The 14,755-nt window shown below is 36.8% G+C and overlaps 1 protein-coding gene across 2 annotated transcripts in view; it reads right to left on the bottom strand.

Annotated features, from left to right (window-relative positions):
- HCN1 (hyperpolarization activated cyclic nucleotide gated potassium channel 1) overlaps nucleotides 1–14,755 on the bottom strand; it is a 214,072-nt gene that overhangs the window by 31,751 nt on the left and 167,566 nt on the right. For both annotated transcript variants that reach the window (XR_009630579.2, XM_060761466.2), the window contains exon 6: nucleotides 3,319–3,559. Coding sequence is in view for 1 of the 2 variants with exons in the window: in XM_060761466.2 (XP_060617449.2) it covers nucleotides 3,319–3,559 (241 nt within the window). In the remaining variant the exon portion in view is untranslated. The remainder of the gene's footprint in view (nucleotides 1–3,318; nucleotides 3,560–14,755) is intronic.

Below are 14,755 nucleotides of genomic sequence, written 5' to 3'. Positions count from 1 at the left end.
ATACGTCCATCCCAATATACACATCTGTTAAGGTTCCACTCAATTGTGCTACTTTTGACAAAAGCCCTTTCAAATGTGTTCAAGACTAAAATGTATGCCTCGAATAAGCTTTACCTCCCGTTTAACTCATAGGCTGTTGGAAGGCAAACAGGTACAAACTGAGGTTAAGGTTGCCAGAATGAAAACAATATTTAATTGTTTTGTAAAAGAGATAATTTAAACTGGTGTTGCTTGTTATCTGGTCCTTCATAGCCATTAAAAGAATCAGAGCCATCGCCAGTTTACAATCTAGTAAGATGTGCCATAAGTGGGTTTTAACTTTAAAACACTTTTATATTGCTATGAGAGCAAAGCATGTACAAGATAGTCCTTTTGACCTCATACAAAAATAATCTCCCAAAGGAGATTGAAAAGGCCGGCAAAGCCTAACCTCAGTAAAATCTATGAGGACCCTCCCACCCTGCACCGCAACAATACCTTCAGGCTGCTGGAAGTCATTCATCAAATGTTAAATTCTATAAATAAACTGATTCTTTTTTTTTTCAAAACTGGTATGAACCCTCTTCAAACCAAGTTTGTCACTCTGCAAAGTTTCATGTCTATTTGCTAAGTTGTTTCCTAAATACAAGGCACACAACCCACAATTTTTGCTGGGTTTTGGTGGCATTTTTGGTAGTTTGTATTGCTCTCAGGAGCAAAACGTTGGCCCCTAAACTCACCACAGTCACCCATACCATCTTATGTCGTCCCCCCCCCCCCCAGTACTGCATGTATATGTCAGAAGTATTTATTATCAATATTGGTTTGGATACATTTATCAGCCATGAATCTGAATGTATTTGACTTTAAATTAACATTTATCCAGAACTTGGAAAGTTGCTTTCTTGGACTAAAACTCCTAAAAATTCACAGCCAGTAACCTTTTTGGATTACACAGTCAGTAAGTAAGATAGTTAGGGCTCCCAGGCATCAGAATGCACAAGAGTAATGCTTTCAACTTTTACCACCTTTTTAAAAAATTGTACCTTTAAGTTTTGTAAGAAAGCATAAAGAATTTTTTTCAGCAACTGATACATTTATTTTCTAATTATTCCAGCATTAAAGCTGCTAATTATATCAATATCAATTAAATCACATATCAGCTATGTGAAATGGAATGCATCTACCTTGGGTTAATTTACAAATACCTTAGAGATTGTGTTGTCAAAGGCTTTCCTGCAATCACTGGGTTGCTATGAGTTTTCTGAGCTGTATGGCCATGTTCCAGAAGCATTCTTTCCTGACATTTTACCCACATCTATGGCAGTCATCTTCAGAGGTTGTGAGGCCACACAGCCCAGAAAACTCACAGTAACCTTAGATATTGTATTTCTAGCCTAAATGGAAAGACATTGAGTCACTGAAGAGATCAGTGCCCTAAAACCAAAGAAACGAAGAACCTGAGGAGAAAAGTGAATAAAATTAGCAATTAAATGCTTCCAGCTCATGCCATTTGGTTCTGTGCTCAAATTATTATATTAGTCAATGAAATTCAGTCAAGTAAAAGTTAAAAATTAAATACAAATCTCTCAGATTTCTTATCAAAATTGTAATAAAGGGAAAGGGAGAATACCAGTTGAAACACCGCATCCTTTGGTTAGAAGCAATTAAAATGCTTCCATACAAATAGCTAAGCAACTTGATAGGAGCTATATTTTAATTAAAAAATTGAAAGTGCTTGAATATCAAAATGCTATTTCCATACAAAATGATATTATGCTAATGGGTTTTTTGCACACCTTGTCTTTTTAAAAGGTGCATAAAGCATCTATTTGTTCTTTATCTTAGCCAAGATCAAGTTAGAAGAGAATTTATTGTAAGACTTTGCTTCAATGACGCATGACCAAGTTGAAATAAGAGATATGGGGGGGGGGGGGAAGAAACCCTTTTACTATAACCCCAGGAGTTGTTATATTCATTGTTTTGGTTACTGGGCTTCCTTAGGAGGCTTTGTATGTGTTCATTATTAAATAAGGCCATGGCATATATTCAAGCACTGATGTTCTAATACAGGTTCCTCTACAATTCTTTACTGTGGTAGGCATTCTTGCACTTGGTAACATATGATCAGTGTCATTGCAATATAGAGGCTGAATCTGGAAATTACTATATATTCTTATACACAAATCTAGTCATTTTAGTAAAAAAATCAACCTGAAAATACTGGGCTAACTTATCTATGGTCAATGTAAGCACTGTACCTTAACTTTTATCAAAATTCTTATCAAAAAGGAACACATTCTGAATAGAGTGGTGAAAGGTGAGATCTTAGACCATCCTAGAGGAACCCCTGCTTCACCAATTCCCCACCACTGCTTTTGGCATTTTTGAATGCCTGGGAAGTAAAATGATAATGGTGGTAGCAGTAATGCTGGTACTTTCCTCTTCCCATGGAATGATATTAATCTGAGGTTGACTTATACAAGAGTATCTATGGTAGTTCATACGTGCATACTTCTATATCAGTGACTGAAGCATGCAGTCATAATTTCAACGAATTAATGTCAACACAGATCGAACTCCACAAACAATCCTTAAATAGCTGTTTTCACATTAAAATATAGTGTTTGTGTCTGGACTAAGTCCCTATCTACACTGACCATTTAGTGCAATTTAAAACTGATATTGAAGAAAATAGTTTCAGTACGCAGATAATTACAAAGGAAATCCTGTAATGAATTTGTGGCCTGGATGATGGTTACACAAACCACAGAGCATGGCTGTGCATTAAGGGCTTTCTTTCATGCACTTTTGTGGAAGTTGGGTTATCTGGCCACATTAAATGGTCAGTGTAGGTGGGGCCTAAGATATGCTTAGAGAAGACATACTGAAACCAGCATGACTTTAAGTAATAATGAGTAATGTTTTCATGTATTTCAAGCCTGGATCTAATCTAGCACTTTTAATAGGGAATTAATTCACACATTCAACTCTGAAGCGTTCATTTCTTCAAAAAACAAGCACAGTACAGGCTACAGAATATGGAGTGAGAATAGGGCAGTGACTTACACTAGGACTTATAAGACCATGGGGACTTATACGACCATATAGATAGGTTATATGGGGACACAGATGTCACAAATTAGCAATACCTACTGTAGAAAAATTCTACAGTATTTCAGATCTTGTATGCTATTGCCATAGATCTCTGGTAAGAAAAGGAAAACACATCCACCAGATATCCACATTATCTTCATAACCTTTCCCAGTTTCATACACATTTATCTAATCTACATTCACGTTCCCATATCACATGATGAATTCCCCCTTTGTACTCACCTCCAAAATAGGAGCCATCTGTTAACTTCATCTCCTTACTGGATTTAGTGATAACACCAGCAACACCGTGCTGAATGAAGTACATCTTTTTCCCCACAGCTCCTTCTCGGATAATATAATCTCCAGGCTGGAATACCTCAAATTTCAGTTTGCTGAGCATAGCCGTTACAAAATTCGGGTCAGCATTTGCAAAAAGTGGCATGGTGGCAACAAGCTTCCGGCAATTAAAGTTGACAATCTCCTATAATGAGAAAAAGATAATTGTCATATTCAAGTGAAAGAAAACTAAATATAACATGTAGAAGTGTAATAATGGAATATGAAGGGGAAAAAAAATCCTAGCGTAGTCACCTAACAAAATAAATGTATACCCCCATACCCCTACTTGAGTCAGCCTCTCAATAAAACCTTTATTTTAGTGCAAGGGTGGGCCCCCAACCCTTCCTCAAACAGGAATGCTAATACTGCTCTAACAAATAATAACTGATAAAATTAATGAAAACACTTTTTTGAACACACTTTTCACTAAAAATGATCCTCTGAATCTTTCCTAGAGGTTCTGTGGATAATTTTATCATAGTTTTGCTTTCTGGGTTGTTTTAAGATTAGGAAACATATGTGGCCAAGCAAAACCAGAGTATGATCAAAATGGCAAGAGTTATGTATGAGGAAGAACACACAATCCAGGAGTGGCTGAAGCAGTTTGCTTTTGTCTGAGCCCATTGGGAAGAACATTATTCCAGCCCTTCATCACCTCTTCTGTATCAAAGAAAGCTTTATCTCCTGCAACATTTTTACTAAGAGAATGTGTTGTCAAAAGCTTTCATGACCAGAATCACTGGGTTGTTGTAGGTTTTTCAGACTGTATGGCCATGTTCTAGAAGTATTCCTTCCTGACATTTCACCTGCATCTATGGCAGGCATCCTCAGAGATAGTGAGGTGACCTCACTATCTCTGAGGATGCCTGCCATAGATGCAGGCGAAATGTCAGGAGAGAATACTTCTAGAACATGACTATATAACCCAAAAAACCTACAACAACCCACTAAGAAAATGATCTATAACAAATTATTTTGTTTAACAACAGAGAAATTATTAAAGTTGTTCTTTTCTTCTTGCCACATATTTTGAACTTTGACTTTGAAGCTGCAAAACATGGTAGAAAACATTACAGGGATTATAGTAGAGCGGTTGCTTTCTTCTTTTTTTTAAAGGAAGAAAAGGAGTAGGCAACTTCACAAGTCCAGGGAAGTCAATAGATCAGTGACTTGCAACTTTTAAGAACTTTTTCTAGCACTGATCTGTTTTATTTGTTTCTCTCAAGCACTTGTCCTGGAAAAATAGTAAGCTGTAAAGGATTCTGAGATATATTTGGCACACAGTTCACATTTCCTGTTTGTTGCCTTCGATGAGCCAAAAGTATCTGTAATACTATACAGGAAAATGTTGGCTTTTTATTGCTGGCAAAGACTGACAAAAATGAGAAAGCCATCTTTCAAGGCTACTGTTTGCCTTTATTAGTCTTCTCACTGAGGAACGCTTTGAAAGGTTTACATGTAATCATGGCATACATTCAAATACATATCTAAAATGTCAATGCTTGACAAATGGGGAAGATACAGACTTGAAAACAACTGCAAAAATATATCAGAAGTTAATGTTGTTCAGCTGAATGAAATGAAGGATAGCCACATAAGACTCACAACCAGCCCTACCATCAGGCAAAGTGAGACAGCTACTTTAGGTATCAGATGCCGAGGAATGGAAAATATCAATGAAGTGTTACAAGACAATAAAATCCACTGTGGGTTGCCCTACAACTGCAACCGCTAAACTTGCTACCCTCATATTCAATGGTAACACACCCCTTTCAGACAATGTTGACAGAAGACAAATACAACCCAGTTGTCTTCTGTGTGTGTTGGGTGTATGTTGAATTTGTTCTCCTCAGGTAGCAAAATATTCTGAAGCAGCTCTGGCACACATATACCCTATACACACACTCCCATCAATGCCTCATGGATCTGCATGCACATGCATAAGTTTGCTTTTTGAGTAAAGTTGTTACCAATGATAATCTTCTCATTTTTTTTACAATGAACAAACATACACACCCCTTCTGTGCAAACTAATCTAAGAAGTCAACATATCAAGAAATAGGTAGTCACACTGCAACAACAGATCCCTTGTCTTTTTAAAGCCATAAACAGAGAGCAAATATTATCTTAGTTATTTCTATACCGTGGATAGAATTAGTCTGGGGAGTGATTCATTTATGATGATGGCTGCACCCCACATGCTGGTTAAGTGGAAGCACTGGGACTTCAGTCAATTTAGCCATTTCACTGAAAAACTGAAGCTATAGAGGCACAGTGCTGTGAAAAGTACTATGATGATGGTAAGTTATCTGATCCTAGCAGTACATAGAGTTGAAGAGGGCTGGGTTGCTCATCCTGAAGAAATATAGCAAGGGAAAATATGAAGCAAGTGAGTCACGCCACCTTTATCTCATTTGAAGGACATGCAAAGCAGAATGTAATAAAGACAGATTTACACTGGGATTTTAATAACCAACTGTTCTTTTAACATATCCTAAAACTGTCCTGATTTTGCAGGAAAGGTTCTGATTACTCTTTGGTTGTTTCACGTTTTTGAATGCTTTCAAAATGTCCCAGTTTCTCTCCTCCTCCCACTTTCTCCCTTTGTCCTCACCTTACTTCAATTTCTGCAAGCTGTGATCAAAACCTGCAAGATGGCACTTTTCAGTAGGGGTAAGAGGAAAGGAAGGGACACAATCTTTTCCTTCCCTGAAGGAGTTTCAAGTTAAATCAAACTGCTGTAGCTTCTCTTAGCTTGTGTGTCCTATCCACACTCTGCTACTGCTTGATGTGTTCCAATTTTCAATTTCTGTGAAATGTTGGAGGCTATGCCTTTACTAGCAAGTAAAGAACAGCTGGATTATTCCAATATGCAATGCAAAATTTCTGGTTAATATCTACAATTCCTACATTTATCCGGTTATGATCTACAAAGTCCTATGGGAAGATCCCTATTCCCTAAGGATATTCAGAAAAGGACCTTTCTTCAGTCTGGTCACATTCTGAGGTACAACTAGTGAGGATCTGAAAAACAGCTTCCTCGGTGGCCATTCCTAGATTGTGGAACTCTCTATCAAGGTAGTCCAGCTATCCTTCTCCCTGTTCTCATTCTTCAGTCAGTCAAGTACAATAGGATGCCATATCCACAGGACCAGTATATGTGACTTCATTTATCCATGTCCAAAAAAATGTCCTCACTTTGTAGGTCCTCTAGTATGACTCTATGGTATTCAAGGTCTGGAAATCCTTCACTTCAATAGGGCTTACTAATATCTGTGGTTTCATGTATCCATGTGAAGTCTAGGAATGTACAACCACAGATAATGATTTTGTACAATCCCCCGCCTCCAAAAAATAGTACTAAGATGGACTCCAGTCAAAAGGAATTGTTTCTGTGTTGCTGTACTTTAATTTTGTTTTAAATCTAACTTTATAAATCAGAATTGTTTTATTTGATTTTTGCTATTCATAATAACTTTAAATATCTATTTAAAGGTGGGAGGAAGCAGAAAATCAAACAATAAATGAAATATATATATATATATATATATATATATATATAATTAAATGTTAAACATAGATTATAGGACAGGGGTCATCAAACTAAGGCCCAAGGGCTTGATATGGCCCTCCAAGGTCATTTACCCGGCCCCCACTCAGGGCCAACCTAAGTCTGAAATGACTTGAATGCACACAACAACAACAACAATCCTGTCTCCACAGCCAAAAGCAGACCCACACTTCCCATTGAAATACTAATAAGGTTGTATATGTTAAAATTGTTCTTCATTTTAATTATTGTATTGTTTTTAAGTGTTTTTGCACTACAGATAAGATATGTACAGTATGTATAGGAATTCATTCATGCTTTTTTCAAATTATAATCCAGCCCTCCATCAGTTTGAGGGACTGTGACCTGGCCCTCTGTTTAAAAAGTTTGAGGACCCCTGTTATAGGAGCACAGAATAGGATGCAGAGTTTTAAAGAAATTACAAGCAATGAGTGGGTTGAAAACCTTTGAGATGACAAATGCTGCAGAAAGAGCAAGAACAGAAAGAGTGGGAAAAAATGTGTATAATGCTGGACTCCTTGCATCTAGCTGTCGGGCAACAGTCCCTGTCTTGTCTAATGCTAGTAGATCAGTGCAGAATATTCCAGCTTCATCTCCACATTAAGAAAAGAGAAAGACCTAAAGAATTCTGGACAATTTATATCTTCTTTTCTAGGACTGCACAATGTTAGAGTACATGCCACAAACCCTCTTCATATGCAGGGAAGATCAATCAGAAGTCATCTTTTAAAGTGAGACACTAATGAGGAGGAATCCATCTTGTCATGTAGGAAGATGCAACACCAGGAAAAGCACAGAACACAATGTCCAGGGACTCTCAGCGAGATGGACATCTCAAGTTCTTTTTCCTCACAAGTTCTTCCTCACTCATCACTCATGTTCAATTGTATATCCTTTATACCAGAAATGAATGATCTTACACTATTCCGATAGTGTTTCTGTGTATCACTAGTTGCCGATTATAAAATTTCACAATATATAAACTGATATATAAAGTTAATATTCCATTTAGGATCACATAGGTGTAATTTATCAAGAATTTCCCCATAAGGCTAACTTTTAGAATAAATTTTGTGGAGTATTTGATCCACAGAGAAGACATTTTGAGTAAGATTTTGAGTAAGGGCCCATATCTGTAAGGTATACATTCTTAGCCAGAATGTGGTTACTTGAAACTTTGGATATGATCAAATGGCATTCCAAGGTCCCACAAGCAGACCCCTATTCCGGATTACAAGTATGCAATCTCTGGCCTCTTCATCTGGGATCCAGATCCCATGACCAAGCCACTTACCCAAGTTGTGACTCAGCGCTGTAACACTGACAAAAAAATGATCAGAAACTAACAGGGCGAGGAAGCATATGGCAAAGGTTTTAAGTCAACTAGGCTGTGGCATCATACCTCTCCATCTAATGAGACTTAACAACAAACTTTTGATCCTAAAGCTCATTAGCTGTTTCTTCCCACTTCCCTTAAGCCTGTGAAAACGACATACGCCTCTAGAAAAGAGAAACCACAACATGGTAATGGAGCCAGAAAATTGTACCAACTACTACTCCACCATTCCTTGTACCACAAATTCACTACCACAATAAGTTATAGGTAGTATTAATTTCCACATATGTACATGTATGTTGTTCATGCCAACCTTCAATGTGCAAATGGCAGCTTACTCCTGAATTGCCTGAGGAATATTGGAGAGTTAGGTTGCACAATGAAACAGTAGAACAGTAACACCACAACAAAATTGTATCTCCCCATATGAATCTACCCAAGTTTTAAAATTTTGAGAGGAGGGCTTACTCTGGTCCCATAACCCTCACAGATTCCCCTGGATAAGCATTCTTGGTGGCTGCTCCTAGGCTACTGAATTCCTTCCCAAGGGAAGATCACCCCCCACTGCAACTTTCCTTTTCTAGGAGATAAAGATTTTTTTTAAAAAGCCTTCAGCATTTAACTGGTTTGAGCAGAAGGATTTTAATGGGGTATACTGTACTTTTCTTTTTATTATGCTTGGAACTGTTTGTCTAATGGTTTTAAGTATTTGTGTTTCATATTATTTTACATATATTTTCTTTTAACTTGAGTTATAAGCCATTTTGTGTTCAATATTTGGAGAAAATTGGGATACAAACAAAATTAAATTAATAGTAATCGTACTATATAGATGTGTATGCTGTATCCACCAGAAACATTTATTTGGTCCCTATATACAAATAAATAACAGAATACCCTCTCTTCAAAACAGCAAAAGAGGCATTAGAAAAGTTGTTTAATTTACTAATGCTAACTTTTGTGTGAGATTTGATTTTAATTTGAAAAAATTAAGGGCCATTCAAATATTTACACATTTTCCCCAGTACTTTTTCACAGCCATGTCCCCATTGTTTTGGAGACAGACTGTCATGCTACATTGGCCACATTTTTGCCTCATAGTCCTGATACTCTATTTCTTGAAGCATCTTATGTGGTCTGGGATGTTGAAAAAAATGTCCAAATTATGCAAAACTAAGACTGGCTAATTTACAGCCCTACTGATTGACATGGTATTTAGCAGTGATGAGCATTTCAGTTCTGATTATGTCAACTCACCTTATAAATTAATTATGAACTGAAGATGATTTCCATAAGAAACATAGGCCAAAGTCATAGCCAAAAGTGTTTTCAATTATTTCAGATCACCATGTCTCTTAATCATCACTGCCATGAATACCTTCCGTCGACTCAAATACATTTAAGCATTCTATAAGAGCAGTTTCCAAGGTATTAGCCTTTCAAAGCCAGTCCCTCAGATGATGTATATCCACCAGGTTGATAAAATGCCATTGTTCTCTTGTGGAAAGTAAAAAAAAAAAACCAATCCTGGATTCAGTCAAGGCAGGTGTATGTCAAAACTTCTTAACATACTGCTCAAAGAGCGGATGTGAGAACGCTGAAGCTGTTAGCATGGGGTGAGCTTAAAATTCCAATGCTATATAGAAAACATACAGCATTTCAATAAAGTTTTACAGCAGTATCATGTTTACAATTCTACATTCAGTGAGGCATATACCTGTTTTTTTAAAAAAAATATCTGAAACTGCTTTATAATAGAGATAGAAAGTATTCAAGATTTTTTAATGAATTAAATGTGAGACAAACTGAAAATGACAAATGCATCCATCTAAGTTGAAAGCTTTGAATTTTTAACTCTGAAAATATCTCACTTTATATCTTTTTTGAATTCAACCAATTTGACACTGAATTAATGTTATTATTTTTTTCCTGGGAAGTTTCTAGTTTCTAATATCCTCATGAGCTGATAGGCACCACACGGTGGTCTCCATATGCACTGCTATTGTGTTTGGCTAGTGTAGATAGGAAATAAATTATTTTCCATTGTTTTTGAAGATTTACCAAATTTCACAAATGTATTTATATTAAGGCTGTAAAGAGTTTGCTGTTTAAGAAATTTGAATAAGGGAGAAAATGAAACTTTTGATTTCTCTCTGTAATCCTACAAGATTTCTATTCAGGTAATCTTGGTATGTCTAGGTCAGTGGTTCTCAACCTGGGGTCCCCAGATGTTTTTGGCCTACAACACCCAGAAATCCCAGCCAGTTTACCAGCTGTTAGGATCTCTGGGAGTTGAAGGCCAAAAACATCTGGGGACCTCAGGTTGAGAACCACTGGTCTAGGTAAAGCTTCTGTTTGTTTCCTTATGTGCATGGGAGACCTTATGAATAGTCCTTCTAAGGTCTTACACACTCATTTGACTGAGTCAATCCAGTTGTAGTGCAGTCTTCTTTTTCCTATTGCCTTCAACTTTATCAAGCATGATTATCTTTTCCAATCAGTATAATTGTCCCTATGTCCAAAGTACATTAGCTCCGATATAGTCATTTGGCTTCTAATAAGAGTCTATGCTTGATTAGCTTTTGAACCCATTTATTTGCATTTTGGGCAACTTGTGAATCTGGAGAACTCTCATCTAGCAACATAGTTTGCCCTTGCACTTTCAGATGTAATCATCATAATGCTTCCACATACCTACACAAAAATTGGAGATGTTACGGTATGCATGCTTCTGTTTTTGGTATTCGGTGATATAGCTTGTCAACCTTCTTCTAAGTTTTGATCATAGCTACCATTTTGATTAATGGATGAACAAAGGTATAGAAAATTTTGGACAAATTTGATGACTTCATCATCCACTTTAAAATTATATAAAAGTCTGTTTACATTCATTCAAGGACCCCTGAGTTTGTGAAATTGGAGCATGACTGTTGATAGCAAGGTGACTTGTAGATTTTTCTTTCATTAGGTTGCTGTAACTTGAAGTCAACTTGATACAATTATCAACAACAAACATGCAGTCACCATTCTTCTGCTCTTAATATTCAGGTAGAACTTTGGTTTTGTACTTCCTTTTGTAACATTCCTCAATAGCTGATCCAAGTCTGTGCTATTTTCTGTGTCATTTGCATATCTTATATTATTGCTGCTCCTTCTCCCAATTTTCACACCTCTTTTCTCTGAATCTAATATCCTTGTTGTGTTATCAGTCATTTCTGGCCTCAGGATGGAACTGCAGGAGGTCAGTCAAGAAAGCCTTCCTATACTGACAAGCCAGTATGAGTCAAATGAAACACTTGGAAACTTCTTTTTTAAGAACAACCCACACTTACATGCTGGCTGTGGGATTCTGCTCATGATTGCTATAAAAGCCTTTGGGCTGGCCTTCCTCCCCTATACATGCAGTAAGATGATCTGCTCTTGCCAGATCCATAAATATGTGAAATCACAATTTATTCTGATGTGGTATTTAGTGCAAGTACTATCATAAAGGCACTACTGGCAATGTTACTAGAAATGATAGAGTTTGCATTTTTCTACAGTAGTTAATATATCCTGCCACTATAGAGGCAGGTGAATGGACAGCTTAAAGTACATTTGCTAAGGTAATACCATGATGAATGGAATTTGGGGATAGCTTCACTTCAGTTGCCTGCGAAAAGGGCCAGTAGAGATGCATCATAACTAAAACACCATTATTGTGCTCTATGTTTTTAAGGATGTTCACCTAAGGTGTGGTTTCTATAACAAATCTCTTCTTACAATGCACAAAAGGTTGGGAGCATGAGGTTATGTTCCAAATACCAATTATGCTCTCTGAAAATGAAGTGTCCCAATGTTCTATATTCTAGAAGGAGACATGATCTGTATCTATTTTCAGCCAACATCTTCTCACACTACTATCTAAAAATAGGCCAGCTTTGAACTTTTAATAATGGCTCAAAAAGAGTATTAACCTCTTTTTCAAAGTAAGGTTTGTTATACTGCTGCAGGTTTCAGCTTTACGGGTTGCACTGTGTAGAACTGTTGATCTGTGTTGCCTCTACACAAAAATGTTGCCACTGCAAAACAATCATTTTATATCTTTCACCTGGAATTCATCTTACACAGCTGAAATGACGCATGAACTGACATGAAATCAGAATAAAAAATGCCATGGGTAGAGTAATCAGAATAAGGACTAGGACTGGGCAGACCTGGGTTTAAATCCTGACTCAGTGAAATGTCATGAGGTGTATTGGGCCAGCCACTATCTTCCAGCCTAAACTTACTTATGATACATTTGTGGAAGATAGTGGGGGGAGGGAGTAGTCATTACCTTGATTGCTTGGGAAAAAGGCAGAAAGATTGATTAAGTAGATAATAGACAACCCCTTTTAGGTTGGAGGGAGATAGTTTCTTAATTTTGACAATGACAATTGGAAGGAAGGAAAAGTACATTTTTTTCATTCTGATCAAGGTGTCTTCCTCCATAGTATATATTCAAAAACGGTGAATCCAAAAACTGCTGAGATACCTGTTGGATCCAATACAAGGTGATTCTAGTCTGTAGTCTCATGGTGACAAACTATACGATTTGGGAAACACTTAAAACAGGGCAGCAGCTCTATACCATATATCAGTGCCGCCAGAGACTTCTCGGGATCACAAACCCATGTTTCATTATATTATCATGGTTAAACGGGGTTATCTTAGTCTAATCCCACCCCAGTCACTAGGCAAAGAGTGTCCAGAGTGTGTTGTGGCAATACTATCAACAGTTACATATGTTCTGGTTGATGTTTTACTGGTTTTAGCCCTATGTTTTATTGGTGTATGTCTTGAGAATGTAAACCCAATTAAACAAAAGCATCTCTTTAGTTACAAACCATTACAGTCAGCCCTTTACATTTGTGAGTTTTACTTTTGCAGACTGGATTATGTGTGATTAATATTACACATATAAATAATTTGATTAATATGTTTACTCTCGGAATCCCTAGATTCTCTATCGCCAGAGGCTGACTGTAAAATCATGCTTTAGAATCTAGAAATTCCCACAGAGAATACTTCCATAGGCGTTTGTAGATCTTCCAGCATGATTATATGGCTACTTTCTCATGAAAGGTAATTGTACAGTTGCACTTGGGGGACATAGAGAATTTAAACGAGGTATTAGCTCATGTTAAAACAAATAGTGTTTTTTTTTTATGTGGATTTTTAAAAAATTCTGTGGGGGTTCTGACCCCTTAGCCCCTACAAAAGTGGAAGTTCTATATATATATCCATCATAATTGGGCCTAAAATGTTATGATTTAAATATGCTGTGTGGTGGATATTTTTGATAAAACACATTTAGATTCAGTTCTACTCTAAATGTATTTACCACATTCTATGAAAAAATTCCACTGGAAATGTAACGTGTTAGCAATCTGAATAGCTCTTGAATTCATTTCAGTTGAAATTCTTTGGTACTATTCAAAGTAAAAGGATGTCCCCTTAAAGCAGCTTATCTTCTATTCTTTATTGTGGAGATAGATGGACAATCATAAAGAATAGGGTGGGGGGAATTCCTATGTGGCATTATCTGCTATACAATAATGACTTGGGAACTATGGACCTTTATGCCTTTCATTTCACCTCCATGAACAAACTAATAGGACCAATTACAAGCTGGGTTACAGCCAGGCAAGACCATTTATCATTACATCCAAAGTGCCAAGATATGTTTTGCAGGAACTATTGGAAGTGAATTAAAGAACAAGAAAAAACACTTATCTGTTTGAATCAATCCCACTGAATTACTTGTTATTGTCTGCAATAAGTAGGAAATGGGGCTATAGAAAGAAAGCCCAAGAAAGCACTGTAAAGCAAGGTCAGTAAGCACAGTTCTATTCTCTAGATGATTTAACAATAAAGTAGATAGATAGCTGCAGTGAATAGTACCTCGTCCATGCTAGAGGTTTTGATTTTGTCTGAGCCTGGATTCGAAAGTCACATCTCATTGGCCTACCATTATTCTTCATGTTTTTCAACACATATTGCTTTGCCCTTCCAAGATTGTGTTTGAATTACTAAGAAACCACAGCACTGAATAGACGTGTAAGTGCATATGATACCAAAAGTATATTTAAAATGATAAAATTCTAATAAAGGAAGAAGAGAGAAGAGATAAATTAGACTGCATTCTTAGCACGTATTCTGAAGTTCTCTCAATATTTGTTTCTCCTACCAAGAATATTTCCTCACCACCATGCTCTACACTTAATATGTTTTGTTTTGAACTGGTCGATGGAAGGAACACAAGAAGGGCACATAAAATGTAGAATTAATGCAGTTTGACACCACTTTAATTGTTGTGGCTCAATGCTATGGAATCATGGGAGCTGCAGTTCACAAGTTCTTTAGTTTTCCCTGCTTCACCAAACTATTAATTCCAGGGATAGTGCCTG

The sequence above is a fragment of the Anolis sagrei genome, chromosome 2, assembly GCF_037176765.1.
Source record: "Anolis sagrei isolate rAnoSag1 chromosome 2, rAnoSag1.mat, whole genome shotgun sequence".
Taxonomy (NCBI): domain Eukaryota; kingdom Metazoa; phylum Chordata; class Lepidosauria; order Squamata; family Dactyloidae; genus Anolis; species Anolis sagrei.
This window is presented reverse-complemented; position numbering and strand designations above follow the sequence as displayed.